At 36.1% G+C, this 18902-nt stretch overlaps 1 protein-coding gene and 1 long non-coding RNA gene across 4 annotated transcripts in view; one reads left to right on the forward strand and one right to left on the reverse strand.

Annotated features, from left to right (window-relative positions):
- NCAM2 (neural cell adhesion molecule 2) overlaps nucleotides 1–18902 on the forward strand; it is a 482218-nt gene that overhangs the window by 325523 nt on the left and 137793 nt on the right. For both annotated transcript variants that reach the window (XM_070597896.1, XM_070597897.1), the window contains exon 9: nucleotides 11958–12108. In XM_070597896.1, the coding sequence (XP_070453997.1) occupies nucleotides 11958–12108 (151 nt within the window). The remainder of the gene's footprint in view (nucleotides 1–11957; nucleotides 12109–18902) is intronic.
- LOC139079959 (uncharacterized) overlaps nucleotides 1–18902 on the reverse strand; it is a 32828-nt gene that overhangs the window by 9686 nt on the left and 4240 nt on the right. The window contains exon 3 of one of the 2 annotated variants that reach the window (XR_011534013.1): nucleotides 15876–17596. The exons of the other annotated variant lie outside the window; for it this stretch is intronic. This is a non-coding gene — a long non-coding RNA (uncharacterized lncRNA). Of the gene's footprint in view, nucleotides 1–15875; nucleotides 17597–18902 lie in introns of those variants that run through there. 2 annotated transcript variants of the gene reach the window in all.

The following is an 18902-nucleotide window of genomic DNA, read 5'->3' on the forward strand; positions in this document are numbered from 1 at the left end:
ATGTGATATTTTAGTGGATAATGTTAACTAAATTCAAGACGAAATAAATTTGAATGAATTGCTATACAAATAGACACAGCATATCTTGAAAATATTTCTGTAAACATTCTGATAAACAACTTGCAGAAAAATCATACATTTAATGCATTCTATTGTCAAGCTTAAGCATGGAACAAAAGCAAGTACATAAAAGGATCTTAGTTACACAATAATTAAAGAGTAAAGTTGAATATATCTTAGTGAAAATTATGTTAGCATAGTTATTATGAAGACTTCATTGCTCTTGATTGATTCATGGATTAACAGATAATAAATTTAAATAAAATATATTAAAGATCTTCAATAATAACTCTGTTCAGCCATCTATTGAATAGTTGTGTTTACTGAGGAAAATAAAAAACCCTTAGATGAGATTCTTTCTTGGCTATCATGTTGTTTTGTCATGTTCTCCATCTTGGAGCAACATCAAATGCTATTGTTTTGTAATCCGCAAAAGTTCTTGTCCAACATTCTAAGTCTTTCATTCTTGGATGCACATTTAATAGCACATCTACTTATAACAAAAATGTATTTATACTCTATCAAATATATAAAAATATATAATCCTAATATTTGGAGATCCTACCATGTTTCCCCTGGCCCAAACCATCCATCTTGTTCACTTCTTTTAACCCTCAGCTTAAATTTTATAAATAACCCAGCCAGGTTTGACCACATCACTCCAATGAAACTATCTTGCAAGTTTACCAATAACTTTCACTTTCTTAAACTTAATGATAAATTATCAGTCTTCACATTTTTTTCTGCCAGCAGCAGCACTGACCCAATTAAATAATCTCCTCTGCTTGAAGCATATTCTTTGACTTAAAGTATGTTCTTTCTTGGTTTTTCTCTTACCACTCTTTTCACTCATTTCAACCTCCTTTGATCAGTCTTTGTCTGCTAATTGACCTCTAAATGATCGAAGGCCCTAACTTGGGATCCGAACTTGTATTCCCTCTCTAACTGCACTTATTCCCTTGGTGATATTATCTAGTCCAATGGCTTTAATTAAATTCAACTGGATTCATCAACTCCAAATTTCAAACGTGGTCATTTCCACTGAGCCTTAGTCTTCTCTAGCCAGTGGTCTATCAGACAGCTCCATTTGGATATAAAATAAATATCTCAAAGTGAAAATATCCAGTCCAACTAGGTACATTACCTCCACTTTTGCTTCTCCCTCAGTCCTCCCAATCTCATTAAATGATGGCTCTTTCCTACAGTTATATAAGCTAAAATTCTTGGAGTTATCTTTCGTTCTTGTCTATTATTATACCCACCTGCAATTTTAGCAAATCTTGTTGACCTTATTTTAAATATATTCAAAATTTGATCATTTCTCAACAGTCACTGGTTACTGCTCTGTTCCAAGCCATCATAATACCTGCCTAGTTTATTACAATAACTTTTAAAGTGGTATCGATGCATCCACTTTTGCCCCCCTCAATATTTTCATTAAATATCTAGATTAGTCTATTTGGAATAAGCCAGATAATATCTCTTTGTTCAGAAGCTTCTCATACCTTCTCACATCATTTGGAAATCCCTTCTAACACCTGCATGACTCTACTGATAGACCACTCTTCCAGTACCTATTACCTCTGTCTTTTTCCTCATATCCTACTATTAAGATCAATGAATTTCAGTCAAGTAAGATTTCACATTTCCTCCATCAATGCTTGGGCATTGCTAGCTTTTCAATGGTGTGTGTACTTTACCCATCTAGAACACTAACTGCATGCTGTAAGTCGTAAGTGTAGTGAAAACTATCAGAAATCTTTGATGTACTGATTGCAGTCTTCAATTACTTTTGAGTTTGTTAAGAAAGTCCTTGACTTCCAAAGTGAAGTCTACATGATAGAGTGTTGATTTTTTATGGGTATTAGCTAGGAGTATGTTTAGGTTAATTGTTGAATTCTTTAGGTAAACTATGGATAAATTGCAGACCACTAGTCCTTCAATTACAAAGTCCAAAGCTAGTTAAGAGCTTAAACTATGTACAAAACACTAGAATTAGTTTACTATGTGGATTTTTGCATTCACTTCTGAAATTGACTGGAACCTATCCAAGGCCATAGAAAGAACCACTGGAATGCTGAGGAATGTTACTTTGGTAGTATGGCAAAATTATCTCTAAGCTAAAGATTACTCCAACTCCCCTAACAAAGTTTAAAAGCCTCAGAAGAATAAAATTGTTTTTAAGTAATTTAACAGTGTCTCAGAGAAGAGACCAAATATATTTAAAGGAATACAAAGAATACAGCACTCAAAATGTATAATTCATAATGTATGGCATCAGTAAAAAATGATGAGGTATGTGAGGTCCATGAAAATATAACCCATAATAAGGAAAAACAAATCAACCAATAGAAACAGATCCAGGAAAGATATAGATGTTAGTAGATAGGAACATTATCATATGTATTTTTTTACACACACTGTATATGTACTACAAGATATAAAAGTGATGAGCATAATAAGGAGAGACATGGAAGATATAAAGCAGATTAAGTCAAAATTCTAGAGATTAAAAAATGTCTGAAGTAAAAAACGTTGGATGGGATTAGTAGCAGTTTAGACACTGCAGAAGAAAAGATTAGTGAAATCAAAGACTGAACACCATAACCTATCCGCATGAAACTCAGACAAGAAAGAGACTAATAAATTCTTTGAGAAGTCCTGTGTCTTTTTCATGTTCTGAGTAAGTGTTGGCCAAAGAAGGCTCAGAACGAGTCCTTATTTGTCCTATTAGAGAGAGCAAAGAACGATCCCCAAATATTTTGCATTTCTTCATATTGTATTTTTTCCCTTATAGAACATCTTGCAGGGATTTATATGAAGATATAGTAAAGGAAAAGAATAATGACTATAGTTAAAATTTGTTGAATATATACTGTATGTCAGGTATTTTTTACGCATTTCCTATAACATTATTTTGCTACTTCTTATTGGGTATTGTGTTTCTTGCTTTTAAAAAAATCTTTAATTTGTCTATAATATGAACTAAATTACCATAATTGTTTACACACTGGTTACTAACTAACATCACTGATTATAACAACATTTATCATGTACTTTTATCACATGTCAAATACATTTATCTTGTACTTAGCACTGAGCCTGCATCAACTTATGCAATTCTAAGCAGATGTGTGCAAAAGCAACAAACATTATGTGCTGTGTATGTCAACTTGTACTGTGATAACTCTGCAAAATAAAAGCATAAAATCTCAGTGGCTTTCAATTCAAAAACTTATGTGTTTGTAAGTAGGCTGCAGCAGCATGCTCTAGACTTGAACTTGGGTTCTGATTTGCTGTATATGTCCTAACAATTCAGGGAACAGTATAAATAAATACATTCCATCTTGGGTATGCTGTTTAAACAATTCCATGATAAAATGAAAGACGTAATTTTAAAACAAAGACAAAGATGAGAATAATATTATGAAACCCCGTGAATCTACCACTCAGCTTCAATATGAATAACCATAATAAATAGCAGTGATATCAGCAGTGCAATCGTAGACATGGGGTCAGGCTGCTTTATGTGGCTTTTACTAATATAAATTTTGGATCTGTGATGCATAATCATTAGAATCCTACAAATTTAAAACCATTGAATGGTAACACAGAGCTCATGTCCATGTAAAGCCTACAAAACTGGCCTTTGACACCAATGTCATGGCACTGGAGCAGGGATACTCATTCTGATGAAAAGCTGGGTCAAGGATACATCCAATCCATTCACAAATGTCAAGACAATTACAGACAAATTCAATATCTAGGATTTCATTGGCAGTATTTTGGATGAAATAAAATATAAATTTCATTATTTCATAATTGAATCATTTATATGTGAATTTTTTTGTTGTTGTTTATCAGTAGTAATTTTGCTCTCCTATAGTAGTTCTTGTCCTAATTTTAATTTTGCCCTTTGCTAAAATATAACATATTTTTCATGGACAAAATAGTATAAATAATTGTGATGCAGTTCGTGGGATCATGAGAAAAGTCTAGCAGCAATAATGCACTGTTGATTAAGAAGAGGGTAAAAGTTATTATTTCCCTTTGAGATAGAATATATGTAGAATGCCTATATCGATGTATAAATGCATGTATTTATCACTTAGATCTGGATGTCAGGAATCTTGTGCCAATTATTTATCTAGTTCTTAATGGACACTAAGTTCGTTACAATTAATCAGTCATTTAATATGCGTAGCAATACTATGAAGACTGTAGTCTTACACCCATTACACAGAGAGGGAAACTGAGGTATAGCTAAGTTAAGCAGTTAGCCCCTGGTCACAAAGCTTGTGGGTGGCACAGCCAAGATGTAAACTTATCCAGTCTGGTTCTGCTGTCTGTGATCTTAACTATTACGCTCTGCTAAAGTAGGCAGTACACCAGGCAAGAATATAAAATATTTAGGTCACATTCTGAAAAACAGCATCATGACAATTGTCAGTTGGAACCCACCTAACTAATATTTTAAAAAATATAAATCTCTGAAAGTTTTGTTCTACTTTTGACTTTATTATTATAGCATCTTAATTTTAAATGTCAGTTTTAAAGTACTAAATATGTAATATGGAATAAAATGCATGCAGGTTATTAAAATATGGGTAGTTATAGTAAAATACAAATATATGCATACATATGTATAATTTTATATGAATACAACAATCTACTAATGATACGTAACATTTCCCATCCAGAGATCTGCGACAGAAAGCTGGAAATATTCTTTTCCTCCTTTCTTTCATCACTACCTCCCATCCAACCATTCACTGGACACTGTTGATTAGTCCTCAGTGTGTTTCTAGAATCCACTCACCTCTGTCCACTACCATCTCCGCCACCACCACCTTTTCCCAGCACAGTACCAGTGAAGTATGTTTCCAGTTGATCTCCTTTCCCTGTTTCAAACTCATTCTTCACCTTGAAGCCTGAGTGATCCTTTCAAACAGCAAATGCATTCATCTTACTCCTTGGCCTGAAACCTCTCATTTCCTTTTCCACTTGCTTATGGAACACCCACATTCCTTCCCTGGACTTTAATTTTTAAGTTTTATTTGCCTGTATTTTGTATAGCGTGCAATTCACCTACTAAAGAGTACAATTAAATGTCTTTTAGTATATTCACAGAGTTGTGCTATCATCAGGACTATCAAATTTAGAACATTTACATCACCCTGAAAAGAAATCCTGCCCCTCTTGGCCATCACTCCCCAATCTCTTCGTCACCACCTCCCATCCCCCTGCCAGCCTTAGGCAACCACCAATGTACTTTTTATATCTATAGATTTGCCTATTCTGGAAATTTCATATAAATGGAATCATTCAATGTGTGGCCTTTGTGACTAGATTTTTCACTTAACATAGTGTTTTCAAGGTTCATTCATGTTGTAGCCTGGGTAAGGACTTCATTTCTTTTTATTGCCAAATGGTATTCCATTGTATGGATACACCACATTTTGTTTATCCATGCATCAGTAGATGCAATATATGGACGTTTCTGTTGCTTTCACTCTTCAACTTTATGAATGATGCTGCTATGAACATTCATCTACAAGTTTTTGTGTGGACACATATCTTTAATTCTCTTGGGAGTGTAATTCCTGAGTCATATAGTAACTCTGTGTTTAACATTTTGAGTAACTGTCAAGTTTTTATCCAAAGCATCTGCACCATTTCATGTTCTCACCAGCAATGTATAAGGGTTCCAATTTATCCACATCTCTACCAACACTTGTTATTATCTGTCTTTTTGATGGTATCCATCCCAGAGGGTGTGAAGTGGTATTATGGTTTTGATTTGCGTTTTCATGATGGTTAGTGATGTCGAGCATCTTTTCACGTTCTTATTGGTCTTTCCTTGACTTGTGAGGCTCTTTGTGGCAGTCTTGTCTGTCTTCCCAGTCACTTCATCTCTCATACCTCCCTCTTCACCTTATATTGGGTATGCCAGCTCCAGTGAGCTTCTTCCAACTCTTTGAACATGCTGTTTTCCCCTCTAGTCCAGGCATATGTAGTTCCCATTTCCTTCCTAACTTTTCCTCCTTTTTGCCTGGTCAGGGCTGACTTCATGGGTATGTGATGTACACGACTGCATGGAGCCTGATGGCCCAGAAGGCCCCTGTGTTTGGTTTAATATACTGCTATGGTTGTCTTGAAATGTATAATAATTTTTGAAGAGGAGGCCCCACATTTCATTTTGCAGTGGGCCCTGCATAGCCAGTCTGGTGCCTTGCTTATCATTATTACTTATCCTTCAGGTCTCACTTTAGACAGAAGTACCTGCAAGAAATTTTTCCTTACCTTTGTAGACTGTATTAGATGTTCTTCCTGATTTCATCTATACCAGCTTGTGTGATGATTTGTCATGTTTTCCTAAGACTTTTCACCTATGAGACTAAGGCCTTTCCCTTTCTTATCCATTTTTCTGTCATCAGAGCCCAGCATAGTGCCTGTCACCAGCAGTGGTACATATGTAGTTCAACCACATAGCTATGGTTGAATCGTATAAGAAAAATAATTTAGAACATGAAATCCAAGACAAGACAGCCTAGATGTCCAACTGCTATCATTTATAAGCTGTGTGGAACCTGGGAAAGTTAATTAATGCTTCTGTACCTTAATTTAGTCATCTTTAAAATGGGCATATTATTAGATCCAATCTCATATCAGGTTTATGGGTATTAAGTGTACTAAAAGTGTAAAACATTTAGAATGGTGTCTACCTCTTATTATTTGTGTTGGCATTATCATTGTTATATGCAATTCCTGTTTGTTGAATAAATTATTGACTCTATATGCAAAGAGAAGCAAGGGCACTAGAAACTAATGATGAATCTACGTGAGTTAACAAGTTTTATTGCACATATTACTCTTTATTACACCAATTTACACTGCTAGGAGGAAGGGTAATTGTACAAAAGTTCAGTTCATGAAATCAAAATAGGAAGAAAATTAGGAGGCTGGAATCAAGCCCAGAGGAAAGAGAAATTAATGCTAAGAGTAAGTATATGAATCTTATAAAGAGAGACAAGAACCTTTCTGTTTAATATGCTTTGCAGGAATTAACAATCAACAAATACACTTAACACAATATTAACACAGTATTGAGAAGTTTGGGTAAATTAACTCCAATAACCTTTGGAGAGCATCTGTTTTCTTGTTTACGTATTTATCAGTTACGCCTTCATGCTACCTTTAAGTATTTGAAGTTGAGTTTAATTTACATTCAGTGCAGATTTAATCTCATTACAAGTAAAGCAAACAGAATACGTAATGGTGAAATGCAAATTTTTTATGTGTCTGCATTTGCCTTGGGTTCTGCGTGCACTATCTCTTTACCTACCCAACATTGGAAGATCTCACGTGCCCTCTCTTCTATGCACCTACTGACTTCTCTCAGTTCTTTCATGTGCCTTCTGGTGACATAGGACTGGAATTCTCTCTACAAACACCACCCCCCTTTCACCATTTTCAGATTTCAATTCATATTTTGTTTTATCCAGGAACATACCTCTGACTACCCCCCCCCCCCATTGACTCACCTCCCAAATGAAGCTATGATGTTCCTACATGGTACCTTTCAATTTATTTGTATTATGTTTAAAAACTTACATCAGTCTTCTTTGTCCAACTTTAATTTGACTAAGGATAGAAATTATTCTATTTTGCACAGAATGTATACTTAGTGCCTGGATGCATATTATAGAATAATTGCACAGAAAACAACTGCTTAGGAACTAAGTGACATGATCCACGATTCTCTCAAAAGGCTGAAGAGGTCAATGACTTCAAAAGGTTCCAAACATGAATATAAGGAAGAAGCATGATAGGGAATACTGGCCACCTCAGAGGTGTTGTGTACTGCAGTCTAAATTTAGCAATAAATGTCTAGTCAGATAAGGTCACGAAAATAACCTATAGACATGATACATTATATAATTTTAAGTGTCCAACAATTAAAATTGACAAAAACATCTATGTTGAAATTAAATTCAAGAAGATAGTTATCGCATAGATATTTGATGAAGGGATTATTGAAAGGACAGTAAACTATAAATAATTTTATAAAAATATCAAAATACTATTTAAATAAGCAGTTCTTAAACTGACCTTCTGAAAAAGCAAAGGATATAACATCAAATAAAATTTCAGAGAGTGCCTTTCTGCAAAGAATTGGAATAATAACGTAGTCAGACACTTTACTTTCTTAACATCTTACTTAATGCAATGAGAGAACATGAAAATACTAGATGGACAGCTAATATGCCCATTAACCTGTCTCAATCAAGTATCAGATGTCTTAAATGAATCTTCAGTATGTGGTGAATCAAAGCCAAGATATAAATGAATTTTCTTTCAGAAATGTGTAATGTGTTTTGGTAGCACAAAGAGAGCTGTCCTTTGGAATGTCAGATATGAGAAAGAATGACTGGTCTTCTACTGTAAGTATTTGAGATAAATGCATAGCGCGCATTATTACAGAACCAATGCCAAGTCTGCAACTGGCTTGTAATTTCCCAGGGAATCACACACCTTCCCAGAGAAATTCTATTCTTCCAGAATTTCTGTTAATAATATAAGATACATTGATAATAACTTCTAAATACCAACATTTTTACTAATAACATGCTAATTTTATATATATCAATAGTTTTTCACAAATCAAAAACCTTATCATTTACAACAGGTATTCACAAGAGGACCTGTTTAGTTTTTAAGGGAGGTAAATACGCCTTTCAAAATTGTGAAAGAATAATATTTTTTCTGAATGGAAAAATGAAGAATTTGCTTTGCGTCGTTAATAAGGTATCTTGTCACATTCTAATAAAGATATTCAATGCAAGTTTTTAACCCATAGTAAATAATAGCTGAAGAATTACATTTCCTTTGCTCAACTGCATGTAAATTTCACTATTACTTAATTTGCTTTATAATAATATTAGAATATAATGGTTCTGTCGTAGGTACTAGTCCAGGTGACTTTCATATGAAATACCATAAAAATGTTCTCACATTTGGTCAACTACAGTATCACCCTATAGGACAAATTCTAAAGTTCCAAGAAGACTAGAAAAAGCAATGTGTCCCAAGAAAAGCACAGAATTCAAAGAATTAGTAATTATAAATAATTTATACATATATAATAATTATACAACATAGTCAGTCAGGAACTGTTTTGAATATGCATTGATATTTTGGCCAAAATTTAAAAGAATGATGGTAGAGTCTTGCCATCGAAATATGGAAGAGATAAAAGGAGAAAGATTTGAGACAGGTCTGTAAAGGATGCTTAAGGAAAGTACAGGGTGTTCATGACAGCACAAGTCATTCAAATTAATTGAAATCCTAATTAATGGTATATAAGTTGTAAAGTGTGCTTATAAAGAAAGGTGACGCCTTATGGAAGTCCTTAAACTTCAGGCTGAGGGACAGCGGTTTTATTTGGGAGGCAATAGGATGTTACGATTATAGAGCATGGGGGATGTGAACCCTTCATAAAGTTGTTATGAGAATTAAAAGTTTGCCTTTTTAAAAAACTTATTCTTAGCTACACAAGAAATAATTTCTGCAGCTGGAATGATTTTTTGCTAGAGAAACATAGGAAACATAATGTTGATGGCTTTTGCCGAGTCAGGGAGTCTTTTTTGGTCACAGTCAGCCTGAGTGTGATTGTTCTCTCTGAAATCCAGAGATGCCTGTCAATATCCTTCCGACTCAGCAGCACACTATGACTGTATGTAGGAGAGGCAGAGAGCAGATAGGTCTGTAGAAACACACTTGCTGGAAATTGGAAATGATAATGTAGAGCAAGATGATAAACTGAGATTTCTCATCATTTGGAATATAAATAGGTAAATAAAGATTCAGAAACTCACCCAAGACTGACGACGGGTATAGCATGGGGCATGAAAAGAATTAGTGTCATTCATGGAAAGAAAGCCCATGGGGGAAGAGCAGGTGATGCTGAGTGAGGGGGCAATGCATTCAGATCTGCACTTGCTGCATTGAGGTACATATCAAATGGACATGCCCTGCAAGTGAAATATCTGGTTCTGAGGCTCCAGGGGAAGAGAGATCCTGGCTGGAGAAAGTGACTAAACATCATCAGTGTAGATGTGGGCAGGGCTGAGAGTGACTAAGTGAAGAATATTAGCTGAAAAGAGACCAGAGTCCAGGACAGAATACAGGGGCCTCCAGGGAGAGAGGAGACTGCAACCGAGACCAAAGAGTAGTCAGAGAAGTGAAACAGAGAAAAAGCAGAAGAGTAGGGGTGTCTGGAAGGCCGAGAGAAGTCAGTGCATAGAGAAGGAAGGATAGTTCAACAAGGTCCAGTGATGAATAGAGGTCCAGTGAGGTAAGGACCAAAGAATACCCATGTTATTGAAATGTGGTTAGTTACCTGTATAACAGATCAACCATTTTCCCTTTGGGTTTACTCATTCTGATTTTAACTTCTGTGATTCTTGCATTTTTTTCCCTATTCTCTAAATTAACTAAATGGGTTTGTCAGCTAAACATCTTAAAAGTTGGCAGAAGAGAATGTCCTTCTGCTAGCAACCCCATTTTACTATTTTCTTTTAGCAATATGTGGGAATTGGGGAACATGTGTTTGGCCTAGAAATCCTGATCTAAGTTGTATAGCATGTCCCTAGTACATTTTTGTTTGTCTCTTTGTTTTTGAAGACCATTTTTCTAACAGTAAATAAATTATGAGTGACTGATATGTTTATATAATAATTACATGTCTATATAAAATTAAAAAGCAAAAAAGTAATTATATTGTGTCCCAATCAACTTCATGTTTGCCAAAACGCTTTAAAATAGTCTTTTGATATTAATAAAGGAAAATCATTAAACACCAAGTTTTAATAATACAAAGTACACTCATGTATTGGAATATATTTGAACTTTAGTCATGTAAAAATTAAACAACCATTATATTGTTACATAATAATATATTTCCCAACAAATGTATAGCATTCAATATTTCATTGAGACACTAAAATCTCAAATATTGAGAAGAATCAATTCAATAATACTAAAGTACACGTTTCAAATGAGTTATAAAATGCTGAAGGTTGACTATATTTTCCTCCTTGTAGAAAGTAAAATTCAAGGAGTAAACTATGTCTGTTTTAATATGTGTGGTATAAAGGTATTTAAGTGATTTAAGAAAACAATTCTATGTATGCTAATTATGTTTCACGCAAGAATTCTTATTTGAAATATAATCTATAGACTATTGGATTATAAGCAATTCCTGGACTTGAGTCAATATTCATAGAGTAAGTGATTAATTATCTCCATATTGTTTCCACTGACTTCTTAAGAATGAATTAGGGAGTGCTATGTTTTTAATAATTTATCTATGATGCGTGTGGTGCCAATTATGCGTGTGAGCAGTGTTGTTGCCTTCATTCAAAAATGAAAACTATAAATTCCTTTTAAAGGCTTTAATTGTCATAAATATTGATACATTTTCCTTACGGGGTGAAATAGGAAACTCTGGAGTATCATTTTCATTGGTAGGTTGTAGCCAGAAATGAATAGGTCTTATTGTTGATTTGTTATGTTTGCAAGGAACATAATTGGAAGCCCACAAAACCCTTCCTGGTTTTAAAAGCCAAGAGCATACCAAATAAAAGAAGCTGAGCAAACATGTGTTTAAGTTTTTACTGCATGTCAGTGTCCCTGTAAGCAAGTGGGCAGGTCAAATAGATGAGCCAAAAACAGTAAATCATAAATCCAGAAACACTGCAGTTTTGAACAAAAAAGTTAATGCAGGTATGATTTTATTTTCATTTACTGTATATGTGTTAAACACCATCTGTTTGGACATCATTGTACACAAAACAAGCATAAAATCTTTCTTTTTCCTGAATCGATGTAAACAGAGCCCAGACGGCCGTATCGAAGTCAAAGGGCAGCATGGAAGCTCATCGCTGCATATTACAGACGTGAAGTTGTCAGATTCAGGGAGATATGACTGTGAAGCTGCGAGTAGAATTGGAGGGCACCAAAAGAGCATGTTCCTTGATATTGAATGTAAGTTACTTTCATTTTGTATGTTTATTAACAGCACTTTTCCTGCTTTGAACAATATGAATTTCTGTGGGAACGTCACAATACATATGTAATTCATGTTTTGGTATTTAATGCTCAGATTCAGAATGAATGAAGCCATTCAAAGTCAGTTTTCGAGACGTCTAGTGGATCTTATGGGTCTTTTCACAGGGCTACATGTTTAATGGCCTTGATGTTGCTTATCCTGAAAATTGTGGCCGTTTTGTGCAACATTTAAACCAAAACCACAATATCAACTGAACTATATTAGTTACTGGTAATTGGTCAACATTTCCTTAGATTTTTCTGTGTTTCTTTGTAATATTAATGGTCCTGTGTCTCATATATATAGTGAGAGTTTTCATTTCTTATTCAAGCTGTTCTGTTGAATTATTTTAATCCTCATAAGATAGGATATAATATTTGAAAAACAGTGGAATATGTCAGCACTTATATTTTATCCAAATGGTGTTTATTGCCTAGAAGTGGGGACTATGACAAGGAGAGTTGTTAAATAAATATAAAGACATTCATAACTATGTGAGTTTTGGAAGTTTGAGAGCTAATGGAAATGGAACATGCGCAATCCACCATAAATCATTGCATTTTAGGATAATTTGGTAGACGTGTTCATACAAAAAGGAAGAAGTTTACCAGTACTCTCAATGAATGTTCAGGAATTATCAATGTTAGAAACTCTCGGATGCTTAAAGGGACATAGGTGTCTTAGTGGGAATGTGTAAGATACTCTTACTGACAAATTGTTTCCACTGGAAAATTTCTAGTACATTAATATTCATAGAATGTGATCGTAACTGTGAAGCAAGATGCGTTTTCTTATTAAGAAAGCCTTTAGAAAGCAAATATTTTCTCAAGAAGAGAAACAAATAATCCATATTATTTTACATATTCATAAACCATGCTTGCCAAGAAATTCATGGAAAGACCAATTAAACAATTCTAAAAGAAAGGATTATGAAAGATAATTCAATATAGAAGTCACTTTAATTCTATCACAAATTACTGATTTTATTTGCTAAAATCAGGCAGCTTCCAAGAAAGTCATTTTGTTACCATAACACACCTTAAAAAACTCACAGACATACAAAAAACCTTGATACTATTCAGGACACACAGAGAAGGAAGTGATGCTAATAACTTATTTAACATGTTGAGGTTTCTTCCCTAATACTGTTTTCTGCTATTTTACTGTCGTCATATATATATTTCTTTTTCAGGTCAACAGCATTTGTAGCAAATTATAAACATTTCTCTAACTTTCGTTGCTTGTATTTGGTAATTCAAAATAGATATTTTAAACTCAAATTTACTTTATAATTTTTTTCCTTTTCTTCAACATGGATCTACATGAATAAAAATTTAAGGGTGCCAAGATATGACATATATTAGAATTGCCCAGTTTAAAACAGAAGTCTGTAGAATAGCCCAGCCTCATCCCACTGTCCTAAAAAAGTGCTAGGCATCATCTTCTCTTAAAGAAACTTAATATTTGGTGCTTTTTCCTTTGCATTTTGTAAATATTTAAAAATGTATTTGACATATCATAGGATTATAACTAAATCTCTGTCATAAGTACTCAGAAGAGAGGAATTCATGAGAAATGAACATTGTTGGTATTTCCAAAACCCAGAAGGCAGACTGGCTCCTCCAGGGCAGTATGGCACTAAAATGCTAGTGCTGGGATTGCTGCGAATGAGTTGGGTGACCTGCATCTCTTGAAGTTCCATTTCCATATATATAAAATAAGAGGTTGAAGGAAGACACTCTTGGGACTTTCTCATACTCAACTATTTAAAAATCCTTTTACTCAAGCATAGCCACATCCACCAAATGCATCCTAGAACTTCTGAATTATCCTCCACACATGCCTACATAGGTGTTTCAGTATGAAATAAATAAAAAGTTAAACTAAGATCCATAAGTTTTATATGTCTATATTTTAAAATCTCATGGAAAAGCATTTAAAAAACCATATAGGCCAAACCCAGGGTGTCTTCATTAAACTCTTAAGATTCAGGATCTGTGCTGAGTGATTGTGGACACAAAAAAGATGAATAAAACACAGCTCCTGCTTCGTTAGGATGCTAAGATCTACAGAGATTTAACTCAAACCTCAACATGAATTCAAATTTCAAAGTGATGCATGGAGAAAAATATCAAGATAATGTGAAATGCTGATATATAGTGACATCAGATTTTTAGTTATCATTGATTTCCTCTAGGTAGACCATAATGAGATAAACAAATGATTGTATATTGCAGTAGGAATTATTTGCTCTTGTGATGTTGTAATAACATGAATACTTTAATACAAAAGAAGCACTTAAGATACTCTATTTTTCTAGGACTGGTTGCTAACAGAGTACAAAGTTGCTTTTGATCACACAGATGGTTTCCTCCTTTGCTTTAAAGGTTTAAATATTGGTCAGTCTGTTTAATTTTTTCTGGAGTAAATGGTCAGAATAAAGCACGCCAGCAAACAAACAAACACGTAGTATTAGAGATTGGATTGGTGGTTACCAAAGCGGAAGGTGGGAGGACAAACGGGATGATTAGGCTCACATGTGAGCGGAAAGACTATAATTAGTTTTTGCGTGGTGAACATGATGGCTATCTTTAGGAATATGTTTGATTTCTTTTGTCTTACTTTTTTTCTTGATTATAGGTTTCTGATTTGTGATTCCCATGAGGATCCTATTTAATATTCTCTGTATATAACAGTCTATATCGCATTGATAGACTCTTTAGCTTGACCTCTTTCTAAAAGCTCTACTTTTTCACTCCCCTCCTCCCACATTTTATGTTTTTCAAATCACATATAGTCTCTTGTTTAGTGTGTGTCTATCCATTACCCTCTTATCATTGAAAAAGGTGATTTTAGTACTTTTGTCTTTTAACCTCCATATTATCTTCACAGGTAGTTGATCTGCTACCTTGACTATATTTTTACCTTTACAAGTGATTTTATTGCTTGGCTTTTCGTTGTTGTTGTTTTGTTTTCTTGATAATTTTTTTTTGGTCTCTATTTGTTGTCATTGCTTTCCCACTTAAATAAGTCCCTTCAGCATTTCTTGCAGAACTGCTTTCTTGGTGATAAACTCCTTTAAGTTTTGCTTGTCTGGGAAGCTCTTTATCTCTCCTTCCATTTTGAATGACAACCTCGATGGATAGAGTATTGGCTGTAGGTTTTTTCCTTTTAGCACTTTAAATACGTTGTGCCATTCTCTTCTCATCTGTAGGGTCTCGGCTGAGAAGTCCGCTGATAGCCTGATGGGCTTCCCTTTGTATGTCACTCGTGGCCTTTCTCTTGCTGCTTCTAGGATTCTCTCTTTATCTTTAACTTTGGACATTTTAATTATAATATATCTTGGAGTGGGCCTCTGTGGGCTTATCTTGTTTGGAGCTCTGTGCTTCTTGAACTTGGATGTGTGTTTCCTTCCTCAGAATAGGAAAATTTTCATTTATTATTTCTTCAAATAAATTTTCTGCCCCTTTGTGTCTCTCTTCTCCTTCTGGGACACCTATAATCCGAATGTTAGCATGCTTGATATTGTCCCAGAGTTCCCTTAGACTTCTCTCATTCTGTCTAATTCTTTTTTCTTTTTTCTGTGCTGCTTGGGTGGTTTCCTCTAGTCTTTCATCTAGCTCTCTGATCCGTTCTTCTGCATCCTCTACTCTGCTATTGAGTCTCTCTAGTGAATCTTTCATTTCCAGTATTGTATTCTTCCTTTCTGATTGTTTTCTTTTTATATCTTCCAGTTCTTTGCTCATGAGCTCACTGTGCTCATCCAGTCTTCTCCCAATATCTCTCAGCATCCTCATGATATTTTGTTTGAACTCTTTGTCAAGTAGGTCACTTGCTTCTGTTTCTTTTAGTCCTTTTTCTGGGGTTTTGTCCTGTTCCCTTGCTTGTAAAGTATTCTTCATTATGCTTCTTTCTCTGTTCTTATTTCTATGGATTAGGTGAGTCAATTATGTCTCCTGATCTTGGAGAGGTGGCCTTAGGTATGAGATGCCTTATGAGGCCCAGCAGTGTGCTTCCCTCTTGTCACCAGTCCAGAAGATCCAGGAGTGACCACTTTGTGGGCTAATTGTGTCCTTCTGCTGTGGCAGGGTTGCTCCCACTGCAGGTACCCAAGGAGTCTGATCTTTCCTTCCCTGGCCAGCTGTTGGTAAATCCGGTTTGGGGAGCCTCAGCACCATTGGCTACAGAGTCTATCAGCACACTTGTGTTGCAGTTTTCCTCTTAGTTGGGTTGGTACCCAGTGTAGCTGGTTGCTAGGCTCAGAGGGTACAGTTGTGATAGGCCTCAGGCCTACAAGGCTGTTGTCAGTTCTCTTAGGAGTGCAGCTGAGTGGGGCTGGCCCTTGGCCTGGGGCACTCAATTGTTTCAGGCTTTGGAAGGTGGGGCTGATCCTTTTTATGGCTATTTGTGAAGCACAGATCTTCTGCCGCTGATAAGCCTCATGCCCCACAGAACCACACACGCTATCAACACAGTCCTGGTCTGTGCAAACTTCTCAACCCCCTGGAGTATACGCCAATGCCGCACTGCAGAGGCCCCCACCCCTCCACCAGTGACCCCACAGTTCACCTGGTCCTCATACAGGCCCTGCCCCACAGAGGCAGACACCCTTGCCTGCCTCTAGAGATCAAGGCACCCAGTCAATGCAGGCTGAAAAGTTGCCTGAGGGCTTGCTGTTAGGTGGGGCCAGTCCCTAGGGCAGGTTGCCTGCCCTGGCTGAACTGGATTAAATCTGTGTTCAAGTGGGTGTGGCAGACCCCTGGGATAATAAGCCAAAGGATGAACCTCAATGATGCCCACCCACCGGGGTCTGTGTCAGCACACCTGGATCAGTTCAGAATGATGGCCCCCACCAATGTCTCAGTCTCCAGAGAGGTCCATCCTCTCACCAAGATGCCCCCAGAGCCCACCAGGTGAGTTTCATTTCACCAAAGGACTGGCAGCCTCCTCTCTGGTGATTTTAGGTTGCTGCAATGAGTGAGTTTGTTCATAGGCCCTTTAAGACCCAGGTCTTTCCAGCTTTCAGCCGATAGCTTTTCTGGGGGTATCCTCCCTGTAGTTAATAGCCAGCAAATCCACACCATTAGACCCCTGTCTCAGTTGGGCTGAGTCTAAAGGATGGTTATGGCTGTATTGGCCCCGCTCCGGACCTCACTCCTCCAGGGAGGGCTGCATACCTTAGGGTGGCTCCTGCCTGGCCAGCTGAGAAGCTCCTCTGCTCCCAAAGGTGGCTTTTTTCCACTCCAGCAGGAATTTCTGCCTCTTCTGCCTTAGTCAGGACTGTCCCTTGTTGTGGGGGTTCCTATTATTCAGTTTTCAGCCTTCTATCCGGGGTAATTTTTCCACAAACAGCTGTAATCTGATTGTGTTCATGGGAGGAGATGAGTTCAGAGTCTGCTTACACTGCCATCTTGATGAGAAGCCCTAGGAAAAAGTGTTTTTAAGCAGGTAATTACCCCCAAGTTCTGTGCTTTCTCCTGTGAGCAGTGATTTAAATCTCAGTTGACTTCTTAAAGCCTTTGCTATGCAGGTTTGTATCTGTCCTGTGCATGCAAAGCTCAGGGATTGGGCTGAGCTTTCTCTGGTTTTACAGAGAGAATTATGGCATCTTCTTCTCTTACTCCTATTTGGGATGACTCCCACACGATTCAACCTATATTGACTTCTTTCCAAGGTACCTCTGTACTTCTGGACAAATTCTAGCTCCAGAATCACTTTAAAGCTCCTTAACTAGGTCCTGCCCTCTAGACAAAGCCATGAGAGGAAAAAAAAAAGTGTGACACTAGTTTTCATTTCCCTCCCCCAATCTCTCTGATTTTGTTTGCTCTACAGAAGCCTTAAGTAGTTGGTTTTTGTTGTTCTTTTTCGTCTTTTGTTTGATTTGTGTTATTTCTAGAGCTTTTAATTATTACCAGTAGGGGAGATGGACTATTGCAGGCCTACTCTGCCATTATGGAAACAGAAATTTATATAGTGTATGTATTTATGTATTTATTAATTGTTGTTGTTGTTGAGGAAGATCGGCCCCGAGCTAACATCCATTGCCAATCTTTCTCTTTTTGCTTGAGGAAAATTGTCCAGGAGCTAACATCTGTGCCAGTCTTCTTCTATTTTGTACGTGGGACACCACCACAGCATGGCTAGATGAGCATTGTGTAGGTCCATGCCTGGGATTCAAACCTGTGAACCCTGGGCCACTGAAGCAGAGTGTGCAAACCCAACCACTCTGCCACCAGGCCAGCACTATATATATTTTATTTTTAATGCAACATTAAATCATAAAAAATATTTGTTTTCTCTAGTTCCTGGAACCAAGAACATAAGTGTAGTTTCAGTTTTCAGCAGTTTTTAATTTCTTTCTTTCTTTCATTTTTTTCAAATTTTGTTTTTTAATTTTTATTTCTTATTAATCAAATCTTCAAATAAATCATTACATTGACCAAAAGACTGTGTAAATTGCAAAGTCTTCAAAAGAAAGGTTTTTTCCCCTTCAATGTCTCAATCTTCTGGGCAGTCAATTTTATTTAATTTGATATTTTTATCTATACACAAACCTTAATCTTTATCAAAAGTGTATTAAGTTCTACAAATGAAAATCACTTCAAATTTTCAATTGAGAGATTGGATAGCTTTAGCTGTGACTTAGATGAGTTAGACGTGAGTTAGATGTTCAGAGCTTTTAACAGAATTCTTCACGTACAAAGGGTTAATTCTACCAAAATAGGTTGAA

This window comes from Equus przewalskii, chromosome 27 (assembly GCF_037783145.1).
Source record: "Equus przewalskii isolate Varuska chromosome 27, EquPr2, whole genome shotgun sequence".
In the NCBI taxonomy this organism is placed as follows: Eukaryota; Metazoa; Chordata; class Mammalia; order Perissodactyla; family Equidae; genus Equus; species Equus przewalskii.